This window comes from Callithrix jacchus, chromosome 15, assembly GCF_049354715.1.
Source record: "Callithrix jacchus isolate 240 chromosome 15, calJac240_pri, whole genome shotgun sequence".
NCBI classification, from domain to species: Eukaryota; Metazoa; Chordata; class Mammalia; order Primates; family Cebidae; genus Callithrix; species Callithrix jacchus.
Genome location: NC_133516.1, coordinates 72,008,380 through 72,022,818, shown reverse-complemented (window position 1 = coordinate 72,022,818; position 14,439 = coordinate 72,008,380). Strand labels below are relative to the sequence as shown.

The 14,439-nt window shown below is 44.4% G+C and overlaps 1 protein-coding gene across 26 annotated transcripts in view; it reads right to left on the bottom strand.

Annotated features, from left to right (window-relative positions):
• NR2C2 (nuclear receptor subfamily 2 group C member 2) overlaps positions 1–14,439 on the bottom strand; it is a 115,494-nt gene that overhangs the window by 27,480 nt on the left and 73,575 nt on the right. For all 26 annotated transcript variants that reach the window (XR_013527525.1, XR_013527520.1, XR_013527521.1 and 23 more), the window contains 6 exons: positions 13,244–13,391; positions 12,394–12,487; positions 7,904–8,037; positions 5,847–6,024; positions 3,186–3,307; positions 895–1,034 (listed from right to left, as the gene is read on the bottom strand). Coding sequence is in view for 20 of the 26 variants with exons in the window: in XM_078351729.1 (XP_078207855.1) it covers positions 895–1,034; positions 3,186–3,307; positions 5,847–6,024; positions 7,904–8,037; positions 12,394–12,487; positions 13,244–13,391 (816 nt within the window). In the remaining 6 variants the exon portion in view is untranslated. The remainder of the gene's footprint in view (positions 1–894; positions 1,035–3,185; positions 3,308–5,846; positions 6,025–7,903; positions 8,038–12,393; positions 12,488–13,243; positions 13,392–14,439) is intronic.

The window sequence follows — 14,439 nt, the reverse complement described above, 5'->3', positions numbered from 1 at the left end:
TAGGCTGGTCTTGAACTCTTGACCTCCGGTGATTCCCCCCTCTTGGCCTCCCAAAATGCTGGGATTACAGGTGTGAGCCACTGTGCTTGGCCTGTGCCCTAGTTTTTGTACTTACTGTTTCATTTGGAGCAAGCCAGGGATCTTATCAGGGCCTCAGTTCCTCCATATGGAAAAATGAGGTAATAGTCCCTATTTTATAGGGTTTGAGGATCTTTGAACTATCATACATGAGAAAAGTAACCTATCAATGAAGATGAAAATATCAGCTGTGATTATTCTGAAAAGATCACCACTAAATGCCTAACAAGAAATTGACCTTTTCCATTTTTTCCTCATATTAATTGTTTGAAGAGTGCAGTCTGGCAGAAGTTTACATATTCTGACTGATAAGGGTCCTGTAACATTGATTCATTCATTCATTGAGATGGGTTCTTGCTGTTACCCAGGGTGGAGTACATGCCATGATCACAGCTCACCATGGTCTCAAACTCTGGACTCAAGCAATCCTCCTGCCTCAGCCTCCTGAGTATCTGGGACTACAGGCAGATGCCACCAGGCCTGGCTAATGTTTTGTATTTTTTTGTAGAGACAAGGTCTCGTTATGTTGCCCAGGTTGGTCTCAAACTCCTGGGCTCAAGTAATCTTTCTGCCTGACCTAATAAAGGATTACAGGCATGAGCCACCACACCCAGTCCAAAGGTTCCATAACTTAAAAGTCAAATTACTCTCAGCCTATGGATACTGTGGGACACTGAGGCTAGCCAATATGCTATGGTGCTAGCCTGGGTCAACAAAGGTGTCTTTGACATGGGCCTCCAACCAGGGCTGGGCTCTCCTCCATGGCCACCAGGCTGGACCAAGACACACCCCAGCCCCCAAGTCCCTGGACCCTACCTTCCTGGATGCTGTTCTGCAGGTGGTTGACGATGGCGGCTAGGATGGTGGAGAGACTCATGACCTGGGCACACTGGGCCAGGCCGAGGGTGAAGAGCTCATTCCAGCAGGCACGCACCAGGCTGGTGTTGCAGTCCTGCCTGGGGATATAGAGATGAGGCTGAGTGTGGTATATGTTGGCATTTCTCCAAGGTTATGGGGCATGCAGGCACTAAGTGCCAGCATTTCCCAAACAGGTGAATTGAGTAAGTATTTGCTGAAGTGCTATTCAGGATCATTCTCCAAGAAAATGATGAAGTCTATGACTCAGTCTATGAATGTTGTACCTAAAGTTTTTCTGATAATCAACTATTCTCTTAAAAAACATTCTTTAGGCTAAAATAATGAGAAATTTTAAAAGGTATGGCCAAACCATCATTTCCTACAGCCTTCTAAAGCTTCAGCATCCTGGCTTGGCTCTGCTCCAGGAGGTAGTATCAGTTACTTAGGTCCTTCACCCACAGTAATAAGAGGCTACAGGGATCAAAAGACTAAGAGCTGAATACAGATTCTGAAGGGAAGAAACATACCCTGCAAACCTTGTAGGGCAGGAGGCAGGCTCTGTCCTGGAGCTGAGACTGAAGCAGGGAGGATGGGGGTCCAGTTAAGGCCGCTTCCAGCCCTGCCCTGGCGAAATTCTACTCAGGTTAGTCAGCAAGGTTGGCATGTCATAAAACACTACATCCTTATTCTCAGAAACCCCCAAATGGTATTCCCTCACCTGTCTCAAGATTTCAGGAGGTCAGAGAAACTGGGCTGTCTTGACAAGGCTGTTTTCTCCAGTTGCCTGAAGGGTGGCCCAGCCACAGGAGGGCACTGAGAACCAGGGCGACTGCACTGTGTCACTCCCAAATGTCCCAGATGTACATCTAGCATTTTACTATGATCACTGCCCTGGACACTAACTTACGAAAAACAGTACATGAAATATAACAAAAACCACTTTAAATGTGGTAGCACATTTTATCTAGCCCGGACTGAGAAACTTAGAGGAAGTTCCAAATTACCTAACTAGAAAAAGTATACCCAGGGTAGTGGCTGAACCACATTTTAACTCCAGTTTAAAAATCTCAGGTACCCACCAGTACTAATAAGTGTAGACTGTGGTGTTATTAAAAAAACAACTAACTGAAGTTACACCACCTACCACGTGGTAGCAAGGGGTAGGCCAAGAGCTAACAATGAAATTCCTAACACTTGTTTAGTGGTCATTACCTGTCTAGTTCTCCCTGGAGAATGAGACAATTCGTCTTTGTTTTCTTTACTAACGGAAGGAGGTGACCATTCTAACAACTACTTAGGACATATCCCATACCACCTGACCAGAGAACCACACTGCCTTCTGTTGAGTCCCTTGCGTGCCAAGCACTGGGTTAAGAGATTTATAGATCTTAAACCCATGCAAGGATTCTACAATGAGAAACTGGAGGCTCAGAGAGGTACAGTGACTTGCACAAGGCCACACAGCTGACAAAGGCTATTCTTATGGCCCGACAACTAGGTCTGTTTGTTCTAAACCCAATAGTGTAAACTACTAGACAACCCTGCCCTCCATTCTAGTGTTTTCCACATATTAACTAAGGATGGTTACTCTGCAGTATGCATTAACTCTCACAGTATTTCCATTTTTATGTGGTTACTTATCTTTCAACCAGACTGCCAGCCACCTGATGGCACAATGGCAGTTACACCAGCTACACAGCACTTGGCACATTGAAAGAGCCAATGCTTGGATTCAGAGGAGAAATAAACACAAGTAGTACTCAAGAAAGCAAGGAAACGGGGGCTTCCTGCAGAGATGACACCAGGGTCTGTACTACTCAATGTGCCGGTTGGCACTGTGGCTTGTGTGAGAATGTAAATCAGTGTTTGAGCAAAGAGCTGATTCACATTCACTTTATGAAAGCTAGGCACAGTTCCCAGCCTGGCTTCAGTTTGAGAGTCACACTGTACTTAGTACACTGCGAGGGACTACCCTTGCCTTCTACATTCTTCTCTATCCCCAGCTCCCAGCACCAAATCCTTGGTGTATGTAGGAGACTCCATAAAGGTTTAAGGAACATTGCAGAACTGGCAACTGGTAACCCTGTTACCGGTCCACTAACTATACTTAGTAAGAAACTCAGGGTCCTTTGAATGAGGTTATAGGAACAGTCAAACTAGAAGAAGGGTCCTCAGAGTTCTTCCAGGTCATTCCTGGGGAGAGGAAGGCCCTCACCCAAGGATACATTCAGAGAAAAGTGGCCACTTACCCAAGTGCCTGAAAGGCTGGGATTGACCGAGCCCAGTGCATTGAGAGGAAAAGCAGACGGGACGCAGACTCACAGATGTAGTGCACATTGAGGTACTCTGGCATTGGACTGGGCATTGTAAGCTGGAAAAGAGAAGGCACATGGCACAGGAGGTGAAGGAAGGACAGGCGATGGCTTTGTCTATCAATATGTATCCCTGTCATGCTTCAGTAACAGTGGCATCTAGAGTCACTCTCTGTGAAGTCCCCTGCAGTGGGGGCTTGCATGGACTCCCCATGTCTTCTTGCTCAGTGAACTAAGGGTCTAATGGGCCTTGGAATGTGGTCCATAAACCTAAGGGGAAGAAAACTGAGAAACTTGGAGGAAGTTCCAAATTACCCAACTAGAAAAAGTATACCCAGGGCAGTGGCTGGACCACATTTTAACTCCAGTTTAAAAATCTCAGGGGATCTTCCCAGCCAACTCACACAAAAACATACTCCTCAAATCTTACCTTGGCTAAATTGTTATTTGTTCTATGGCAACTCCATTTTGAGCCATAGGTTAAGGTCTAAATTAAATCTGGGGAATAGGGGCCAGGTGCAGTGGCTTATGCCTATAATCCCAGTACTTTGGGAGGTTGAGGCAGGCAGATCACCTGAGGTCAGGAGTTTGAGACCAGTCTGGCCAACATAGTTAAACCCCGTCTCTACTAAAAATATAAAAATTAGCCAAGTATGGTGGTGTGCGCCTATAATCCCAGCTACTTCGGAGGCTGAGGCAGGAGAATCGCTTGAACCTGGGAGGTGGAGGTTGTGGTGAACCAAGATCATACCACTGCACCCCAATATGGGTGACAGAGTGAGACTGAGTCTCAAAAAAATAAAAGTAAAATAAAAAATAAATCTGGGTAACGGGCCAACTTCATGGGCTAGAAGGCATTTCGGTAGATGGTCTTAAGATAGCAGTGAGCAAGAGCTAAGCAGCTGTCATGGTAGGAGGATGATATCCCATGATTAGAATGTTGGTCTAGGCTCTAGGAATTCCATTGTCTAGAAGGGGCTCCAATGCCTTTGAAGCTGGAATTGTACTGGTGACCTGTTTCTTAGGTACCTTTTGTAAACTAGGAGCAGGGACCTAACTTCCTCTAGTAAAAAATACTGGGTCAGGTGCAGTGGCTCTTGCCTGTAACCCCAGCACTTTTGGAGGCCAAAGTGGGAGGACTGCTTGAGGCCAAGTGTTTGAGACCAGCTTGGGCAACATATTGAGGACCCTGTCTCTACAAAAAATAAAAATAAAAATTAGCTGGGCTTGGTGGTGCATACCTGTAGTCCTAGCTACTTGGGAGGCTGAGGCAGGAGGGTCACTTGAGCCCAGGAGTTCAAGCCCAGGAGTTTGAGGTTACAGCGAGCCACGATTATATCACTACACTTCAGACTAAGTATTTGTTTAAAAAAAAATACTGGGGAATTAGGAAGACTCGGCAGTCTGGAGACCTAGAGACTGAGGCTTCAGGTGCCCTCTGAATGTTCTGTAGAAAAAGTAAGACCAGTGAAAGACAGCACAAGACCCACGAGGCCTTAACAGCACTCTTCAAGGGATCTGCTTTTTGTGGCTCTAGAGGGCATAGCAGTCATGATCAATGGCTGGGTGCCTGCTTGTTGTAGATTTCTATGACACAGAGAAGCGACAAAAGTGCCTGCCTGAGCCCATGGGGCAGCAAGGCTGTCACAGAAAGGCAGGGACAGAGCAATCAGAACAGCAGTTATCCTCAGCAGTTACCACTGTGTCAGCCTGTCTTAGCAACGATGGGCCACGCCTCTTCAGGGTTACCTTCAGAAACAAATGGCACTGTGAGCAAAGGCAAGTGACAATGCTTCATAATGGGACTATCATTCTGGAACACAAAATACAGCTTGAAGTCATAATGTCAAATGCCACAGTTCACAGATGAGCTCACTCCAAGGTTTAATTTTTATTTATTTTTTGATACGGAGTTTCACTCTTGTTGCCCAGGCTGGAGTGCAATGGCACAATCTTGACTCACTGCAACCTCTGCCTCCTGGGTTCAAGTGATTCTCATGCCTCAATCTCCCGAGTAGGTGGGACTGCAGCTACTATGCAGTCCCGGCTAATTTTTGTAGTTTTAGTAGAGATGTGATTTCACCATGTTGGCCAGGCTGGTCTTGAACTCCGGACCTTAGGTGATTAAGTGATCTCCGTGCCTCGGCCTCCCAAAGTGTTGGGATTATAGGTGTGAGTCACTGCGCCTGGCCCCAAGGTTTTTTTTTTTTTGTGTGTGTGTGTGATGAAGTCTTGCTTTGTTGCCCAGGCTAGAGTGGTAAAATGGTGCGATCTTGGCTCACTGCAACCTCCGCCTCCTGGGTTCAACCGATTCTCCTGCTTCAGCCTCCCAAGTATCTGGGACTACAGGCACGCACCACCATGCCCAGCTAATTTTTATATTTTTAGTAGAGACAGGGTTTCACTATGTTGGCCAGGATGGTCTCAATCTCTTGACCTCGTGATCTTCCCACCTCCACCTCCCAAAGTCCTGGGATTACATGTGTGAGCAAGCATGCCTGGCGTCCAAGGTTTCATTTATAAAACTGCAGACCAGCTCTGGTACAGAACCTCTCCCCCAGCAGGTTGGGGGCACATGGTTAGGCTGAATCCACTCACCTTAAATGTGACGTGTGTGTCTGAAAGGAGAGGGCCTTCAACCTCAATGATGGGTGTCGACTGGTCTCTGCTGATGACATGAATGCTCCCTCCTCCACTGGTGTCTATCCCATCTGCCAGGCTTGGAGAAGAGGAGCTGTCTGTAGTATTAAGTGCTTTAGCTAAGGTATCAAATGCCCTGTGAGCAAAAATGAAGCATGGAAGTGTTGTGATTCTACAGCTTTTAGGAGGAACAGAATTCTAGCTAAGATATGATTTAGAAAAACTACAATGGGAAAAGATAATTAAATTCTACCTGGTGAGGAAAACACTAACAATGAAAGCTTCCTATTTATTTATTTAGAGATAGCAGAGAGGCCGGAGTGCAGTAGCAGGATCTCAGCTTACTGCAGGCTCCTCTTCCTGGCTTCAAGCAATTCTCATGCCTCAGCCTCCTGAGTAGCTGGGACTATACGCACATACAACCACACCCAGCTAAATTTTTTTTCACTTTTTAGAGACTGAGTCTTGTTCTGTCACCCAGGCTGGAGGGCAGTGATGGGATCTTGGCTCACTGCAACTTCCACATTCCGGGTTTAAGCGATTCTCCTGCCTTAGCCTCTCAAGTAGCTGGGACTATAGGCACATGCCACCACGCCTGGCTAATTTTTTTTTTTTGTATTTTTAGTAGAGATGGGGTGTCACTATGTTGGCCAGGCTGGTATCAAACTCTTGACCACAGGTGATCCACCTGCCTTGGCCTCCCAAAGGGTTGGATTACAGGCGTTAAACCCTGGCATTTGTTCAATTTTTTTGTATTTTTAGTAGAGACAGGGTTTCACTATGTTGGCCAAGCTGGTCTAGAACTTCTGACATGAAGTGATCCACCCCCTTGCCTCCCAAAGTGCTGGGATTACACAAGTGAGCCACTGTGCCCGGCTAACAATGAAAGCTCAATATATTATCTACACATCACCTTAGGTACTGATCTATATATTATCTAACTTCATGGGCAATTTATATTTATTTATTTATTTACTTACTTACTTCTTCAAAGATGGGGTCTCACTACATTGACCCAGGCTGGTCTCAAACTCCTGGGATCAAGCAATCCTCTTGCCTCAGCTTCTCTAAGTGCTGGGATTATAGCCATAAGCCACTGCACCCAGGCCCAATTTCTATTTTTCGCAAGTACCCTCCAAAAGTAAAACTTCTCTTCCATTTTACAGATGTGAATGCTGACCTTAACTTTGTTAAACACCTTTTCCAAGACCATCCATATAGTAAGTGGCAGAACCAGAATTCTACCTAATTCAAATCCCACCCTCTTTCCACTGGACCTAGATCTTATTTGTTATCAGACCATAGTGAACAAAGGACTGGAATGCTTGTTAGTCTTAGTCTCCAGCTCTGTATATGGCAGGTCTGGCATGTTAGGAGCAGAGCACAAGAGTCAAACTGCAAAGAAGAAACATCCTTAGCAGCAGTTATCGACGTCCAGCACCGGCTCATGCTATTTATCAGCCACTATCAATCCAGTTACCCTGGTAGATTTAAGCTCTCAATTCACTACTCGGAAACAAATATATATGAGGGCTGGGCGTGGTGGCACATGCCTGTAATCCCAGCACTTTGGGAGGCTGAGGTGGGACGATCACTTGAGCCCAGGGGTTCTAGACCAGCCTGGGCAACATTGCAAGATCCCTCTCTATTTAAAAAAAGAAAAAATGTAGATGAGAAAAATAGGTTAAAAGTAGGAAAGGGAATGAACTCTTAATATGCAGATGTATTATTAAACAGTAATTAATACAAATAACCGCTGTCCACTGAAACAATTATTGCCATACTTCTATTGATTTACTCAATTTCCTTTTCCATGGTTTGGACTGTTTTATACTGTATAACATTAAGTGGGTCTATGTTCCCAGAGTTAAAATCTGAAAGAAGACAGATGTGCAAGGTCACTGTAATGATTTTTTCATCCTTGGTTAAAAACAGCAAAATGCTGTTTTCCACCCTCATAATATAGGGAGGGTATGCAGGCCAGGAGCGGGGCCTCCACCCTCATATGCTCATACCGAGTAATCTCACTTGCAGACTGGTCCTCTGGTTGGATTTCTGAAGTGTCACCGTTGTTCAAGGATTCACTTAGGTTGGCAAGGGAGGTCACTACATTTGCCAGTGTGCCCAGAGCTCCCTGGCTTGTTTCAGCCTATTAAACAAAAAATAAAATACTAACATTAAAAATGAACACACATATGCAAATTACTCTCAGGCCAATGAAGTTCTAACGGTGATTCAAAAACAGCTTCGAGGGGAGTGTGACTACAAAGGGGCAACATGAGGAAGATCTTTTTCGTGATACAACAGTTCTGTATCTTGGTGTCATGGTATTTACACAAATCTATATATGTGACAAAATGACAGAAGAAAAACAGACAAACTAAACTTCACTAAAATTAAACCTGTTGTGCTTCAAAAGAAATTGTCAAGAAAGTAGAAAGACAACCCACAAAAAAAACAAAAGGACAACTCACAGAATGAGAGAAAATATTTGCAAATCATATGTCTAATGGTAGCCAGAATTTCTAAGGAACTCACAATAATAAAAAGACAAATAACCCAATTTTAAAATGGAAAACGAGGCTGTGCAGTGGCTCACATCTGTAATCCCAGCACCCTGGGAGGCCCAGGCAGGTGGATCACCTGAGGTCAAGAGTTCAAGACCAGCCTGGTGAACACGGTGAAACCCTGTCTCTACTAAAAATACAAATATTAGCATGGCATGGTGGTGGATGCCTGTAACCCCAGGTAATTGGGAGGCTGAGACAGGAGAATCACTTGAATCCAGGAGGTGGAGGTTGCAGTGAGCCGAGATCGTGCCACTGCACTCTAGCCTGGGTGACAGAGATTCCATCTCTAATTTAAAAAAATTGAAAAAAAAGAAAAGGGGAGAGGGGGAAGAGCACTTTAGGAGGCTGAAGCAGAAGATCACTTGAGCCCAAGAGTTCGAGACCAGGCTGAGCAACATGGCAAGGCCCTGTCTCTATAAAAAGTAAAAGTAGCTATGGTTGTGTGTGCCTGTGGTTCCAGCTACTCAGAAAGCTGAAGTGGAAGGGTCACTTGAACTCAGAAAGTCAAGGCTGCACTGAGCCATGATTGTGCCACTGCACTCCAGCCTAGCAGGCAGGCAGAGACCCTGTCTCAAAAACAAAACAAAAAGCAACAACAAAAAACCCAAAGATAACAGGCATCTCTCCAAAGAAAATATATAAACAGACCATAAGCATATGAAAAGATGCTCAACATCATGAGAAATACAAATGAAAATCACAATGACATACCACTTCACATCCATTGGGATGGCTACAATCAAAAAGATGGACAATAAAAAGTGTTGGCAAGGATGTGGAGAAATCAGAACCTTCATACACAGTTGGTGAGAATGTAAAGTAGTACAACACAAATGTCCATCAATTGACTAATGGATAAATACAATGTGCTAGTCATATAAAGGTATATTAGGCTGGGCCCAGTGGCTCATGCCTGTAATCCCAGCACTTTGGGAGGCCAGGTGGGCAGGATCACCTGAGGTCAGGAGTTTAAGCCCAGCCTGACCAACATGGTGAAACCTTGTCTCTATTAAAAACACAAAATTGGCTTGCTGTGGTGGGTCATGCCTGTAATTCTAATACTTTGGGAGGCCGAGGCAGGTGGATCATGAGGTCCAGAGTTTGAGACCAGGCTGAATGACATGGTGAAACCCTGTCTCTACTAAAAATACAAAAATTAGCCGGGGGTGGTGGTGCATGCCTGTAATCTCAGCTACTCAGAAGGCTGAGGCAGAAGACTCGCTTGAACCTGGGAGGCAGAGGTTGCAGTGATCTGAGATTTTGCTATTACATTCCAGCCTGGGTGACAAAGCAACACTGTCACAAAACAATACACACAAAATTAGCTGGGCATGGTGGCACATGCCTGTAATCCCAGCTACTTGAAAGGCTAAGGCAGGAGAATTGTCTGAACCTGGGAGGTGGAGGTTGCAATGAGCCGAGGTCGTACCACTGCACTCCAGCCAGGGAAACGAGCAAAACTGCCTTAACAATGAGGTATTATTTGGCAATAAAAAGGAATTAAGTACTGATACATGCTACACCATGATGACCCTTAAAAACATTATGCTGAGTGAAAAGCCAGTCACAAAAGACCATATATTGTATGACTTCCTTTATACAAAATGTACAGAGTTGACAAAACCATCAAGTCAGAAAGCAGATCAATGGTTAGCAGGTTTGAGAAGAGTGGGGGAGGAGGGGTGACTACATAGTAGGGTTCAAGGTTTCTTCTGAGGTGATGAAAATATTCTAAAATTATGTAGTGGGGATGGTTGTACAACCTTGTAAGTATACCAAAAACTACTACATTATACATTAAAAAGGTGAGTATTATGGCATGTGAGTTATATTTCAATTAAAAAAGAAAGCCAGGGGCAATAGTTTATGCCTGTAATCCCAGCACTCTGGGAGGCTGAGATGGGTGAATTGCTTGAGTCCAGGAGTTCAAGACCAGACTGGGCAACATGGTGAAACCCCATCTCTACAAAGAAATACAAAAAATTAGCCAGGCGTGGTGGTGTGCACCTATAGTCCCAGCTACTCAGGAGGCTGAGGTGAGAGGATCACTTGACCCTGGGAGGTGGAGGATGCAAGGAGCCAACATCATACCATTGTACTCCAGCTTGGGCAACAGAGAAAGACACTGTCTTAGAAAAGAAGGCCCGAGATACACTCAAATCAAGATAATGTATACACAAAGTTGTGTCTTGATTATAAAAGTGGAAAACCTAGGATCAGTAGAAAAGGTCATAAACAGAAATGACTAATAAATCACAACAGAGACATAGAATATTGTGCAACTGCTGTAAGATCCTCACAAGAGAAAGGTATGTTGAAGGAAATGGAGTTGAAGAAGAATGAAATATAAAAAAGACATAAAACAATACATACGGTTTGTACCAAAGCCAATGTCCTGGTTGTGATAGTGTATCCTAGGTATGTATGGATGACATAACCACTGGGAGGACCCGGGTGAAGGCTAAGTGGGAGCTCTGTAATAGCACTATACTTTCTTCATTGTAAATTATTTTAAATGTATAAATATTTCCCAAAAAATTGGAAAACAATTTCTGAAAGTAGCTTCCTTTAGGTGCTTTGCATGTTTTATTAGTCATACCAAACTTCTGTGGGGGTTACTGTTGTTTCCATTGTACACAGGAAGGAAGGGGGTAGGACACAAGTCTGCCTCTGAAGCTCTCTCTTGATTCCTGAAATACCATACAGGTTTGCGTTCATCCTCCTCCAAAGTGACAGTAACTAATTCCTAACCATTAACGTTTATTGAATGCTCACTGTGTACCGAGAAATTTTTAAGTGCAGGAAAGAAGCACCTGGGTACCAAGAACAGTGCCAGACTCTGAGACTTCAGGTCTAGCCAGCTCTGGAGTCTTGGTTCTCATTCCCAGTCTCTGTGTGGATGGCCCAACAGAATGGCTGCTGTGAATCTTTTGGTAATCTGTTTTTAAGGTTATCTGGGCCTTATTTTCAGGCTTGCGCTTTCTTTGCATTTGACTATGCAGTCAGAGCCACTGTTCCAGAATGAGTGCTGGTGATAACCTAAACCCATGTGATCCATCAGCTCCCTGCTCATGATGCATGTGGCCCCTGCCCAAGACAGGAGGTGCAAAGCCCACCCTGAGGACCAAAGCATGCAGGGCAACTCTCCATAACAGGGAAGGGCTCTAAATTTTGTCTTCTCTTTCCCAAAAGAGGATGCCCTGTAACGCCCTGAGTGCACCCATGAATGAGAATGTGAACAGATGAGAAGGAAGCCTGCAGGCTTTGCTCTGGTTCTAATGGTCGCAGCAATGCCAGTGGTCTCAATTACCAAGTCACCCTCTTTAGAGTTGAGGTTTGCTGCTACTACTTCCTTACTTGGTTTACATTGGAAGTACCACAATGAGAAAAACAATGAGTTCTGTGAAAATTCTCCTTGGTTATCTTCACAGGAGCCAGCCAGTCTCTTCCTTTTGGACTGACAAACATCTCTGTCCACAAGTTAAATCCCTATGACTGATTTGAAATTGTAAGATTCCTGGCTGAACTTGCTCCTGAAGATCATCTAATAAAAAGGAACCCGGGGCTTTTGCAAAAAGGCCATCTTAGGATAAGTATCTCTTTGCTTGGTGTGCTAGTAGTTTGCCAATGTGTATAAGAGAAAAAGGAAACTATAACAGAAAAGAGAACCACAGAATGTCCACTAAACTGACATCTAGACTGACATGTTACAGTCACTATGACCAGCCAGCCCTGACTGAGGTTTCTGAAAAGCCACTGGCATCTCTAAAACGAATCCCAAGAGAGCTATCGCAACAAGAAGGAGACCATGATGCAGGTCACACTTTTGATGCAGTCTCTGAAGGCCAGAAAGAAGGTGGTGCACAGAGTTAGGGCAGCAGCCTATAATGTCAGCATAAAGGATGAGAGAAAGAAGCATGAGTAGAGAACGTCACCTTAGAATCCGTGGCCAGGAGAACTGTACCATCCTCACGTATCAAAGGCTGCTGGATGTTCACAAGCATCCCTGGATCAAGAAGACCTGTTTGTCTATTTAAGACATAAAGAAACCCAGAGTAGCTTCCAACATTTTATGTACAGTATGATCATGCTGCATTTACCTGTCCCTCCACATTTGTGGAGCTGTCTGAATAGTAGAAAAGCTCTAACTAGACTCAGCTGCTTAAGTGACTAAACAATCCCCCCACCCGTCTCTCTGCAGTGAGATGTACATAAAGTCAGGTTTACAGCTTGAGACAGGATGATAGGTGGATGCATCCCCCAGGGCTTTCCAGGATGACAGACTGTGGCCATTCTGCCAAGAAAAGTTAACTTCATTTTCAGAAAATCAGTAAGGCATCCTCAATTCTCTGATACATTTTGGATTTCTTGTTTTCCCCTCTTTCTGTTCCTTTTAAAGTAAGTTCAATAGATTAAAAAGAATGTACAAATTAACTGTAGCACTGAGACTTTATCTCACCGTAGGCCTTTTGTCTATACTGCAGAAAAGCCCCAATCTTGAATTATAAAATAATTGTCTTCCTGAATGAATGATGCCTAAATTATAGGACATAATCTGAATTCAAGGTTTGGCAAATTTCTGATTCCATCGTAAATCAGACATCCTCAGGCCTGTCCAGAGGTGTGACTGGTAACTGAGCAGCTCCAGAAGGGGCAAGATTAGGCAACACAAGGCTGGAGGCTGTGGCATGTGGGTGGGAAGCAACATCAGTGACCATTCTGCAGCACGTCTGTGCCTCCCCCATCAACTACAAAGGATGACTGCAGTGAGAACAAGGGACTGACCTTGCTCCATCTTTGTCTGCCACAAACGTGGGAGTGGCTATCAGGGGACTTCTCAGGTCCTTCCGGATATAGATTTTCTCAGTTGAAGCAGCACAATTGCTTGGTTTCTCCCGTTGCACATCGAAGGGCTTCCGTTCACTCTGTACAGCTTAAATCACAACATAAATATTTGTGTTTAGAGAAACAATTAAAATCAATAAAAACCACATCCCTTGGTTTTCTTTATAGTAAATCCATTACTGCAGGGAGGTTAAGCTTTGGTGCTAGATTCATCTAGCTCAGCCTTCAGTGTGGACTTTTCAGACAGAGAAAAGGAATCAAGACAAACCATGCCATGTCAAATCAAGAGGCATAAAAAAGAGCTCATGATGGGTGGTACTCCCTGCTAAGAAACTGCAGCACAGCACCTATGTGGCCTGTGGAAGCACCCATGAGCCCTCTGGGCCATTTTATTAATTTTATATTATTTATTTTGTTACTTTTTAATTTTTTTTTAGAGATGAGGCCTCATTACGTTGTCCAGTCTGGACTCAAACTCCTGGGCTCAAGCAATCCACTGGCCCCAGCCTGCCAAAGTGCTGAAATTATGGCATGAGCCAAAGTGCCCAGCTGGTTTTTACTTCATACTCCTAACAAAATAGACCCTTCTAAGGATTAAGAAATGCCCATCTTTGGGCTGGGCATGGTGGCTCATGCCTGTAATCCTAGCACTTTGGGAGGCTGAGCCGGGTGGATCACTTGAGGCTACGAGTTCGAGACCAGCCTGGCCAACATGGCAAAACTCTGTCTCTACTAAAAATAGAAAACTTGGCCGGGTGTGGTGGTGGGCACCTGTAATTCCAGCTACTCGGGAGGCTGAGGCAGGAAGAATTGCTTGAACCTGGGAGGTGAAGGCTGCAGTGAGCCAAGATTGCGGCGCCACTGTACTCCAGCCTGGGTGACAGAGCGAGACTCCATCTCAAAAAAAAAAAAAAAAAAAAAAAAAAAAAGACCATTTTCACGTGGGCCCTTAATGTGTGCTTTTCCTATGGCACAATTTGTAGAGGAACCCTTCTAATTTCCAATTCAAGTCTGAATAGCTTCTGCAAACTGTTTAATGGGTATCAATTTTATATCATGCTAGCAAACTCTCCTTTTAGCAATCTAGTATAAGAGCAGATCTATGCATGTTAGAAGCAACTGAAGAAAATGAAAGC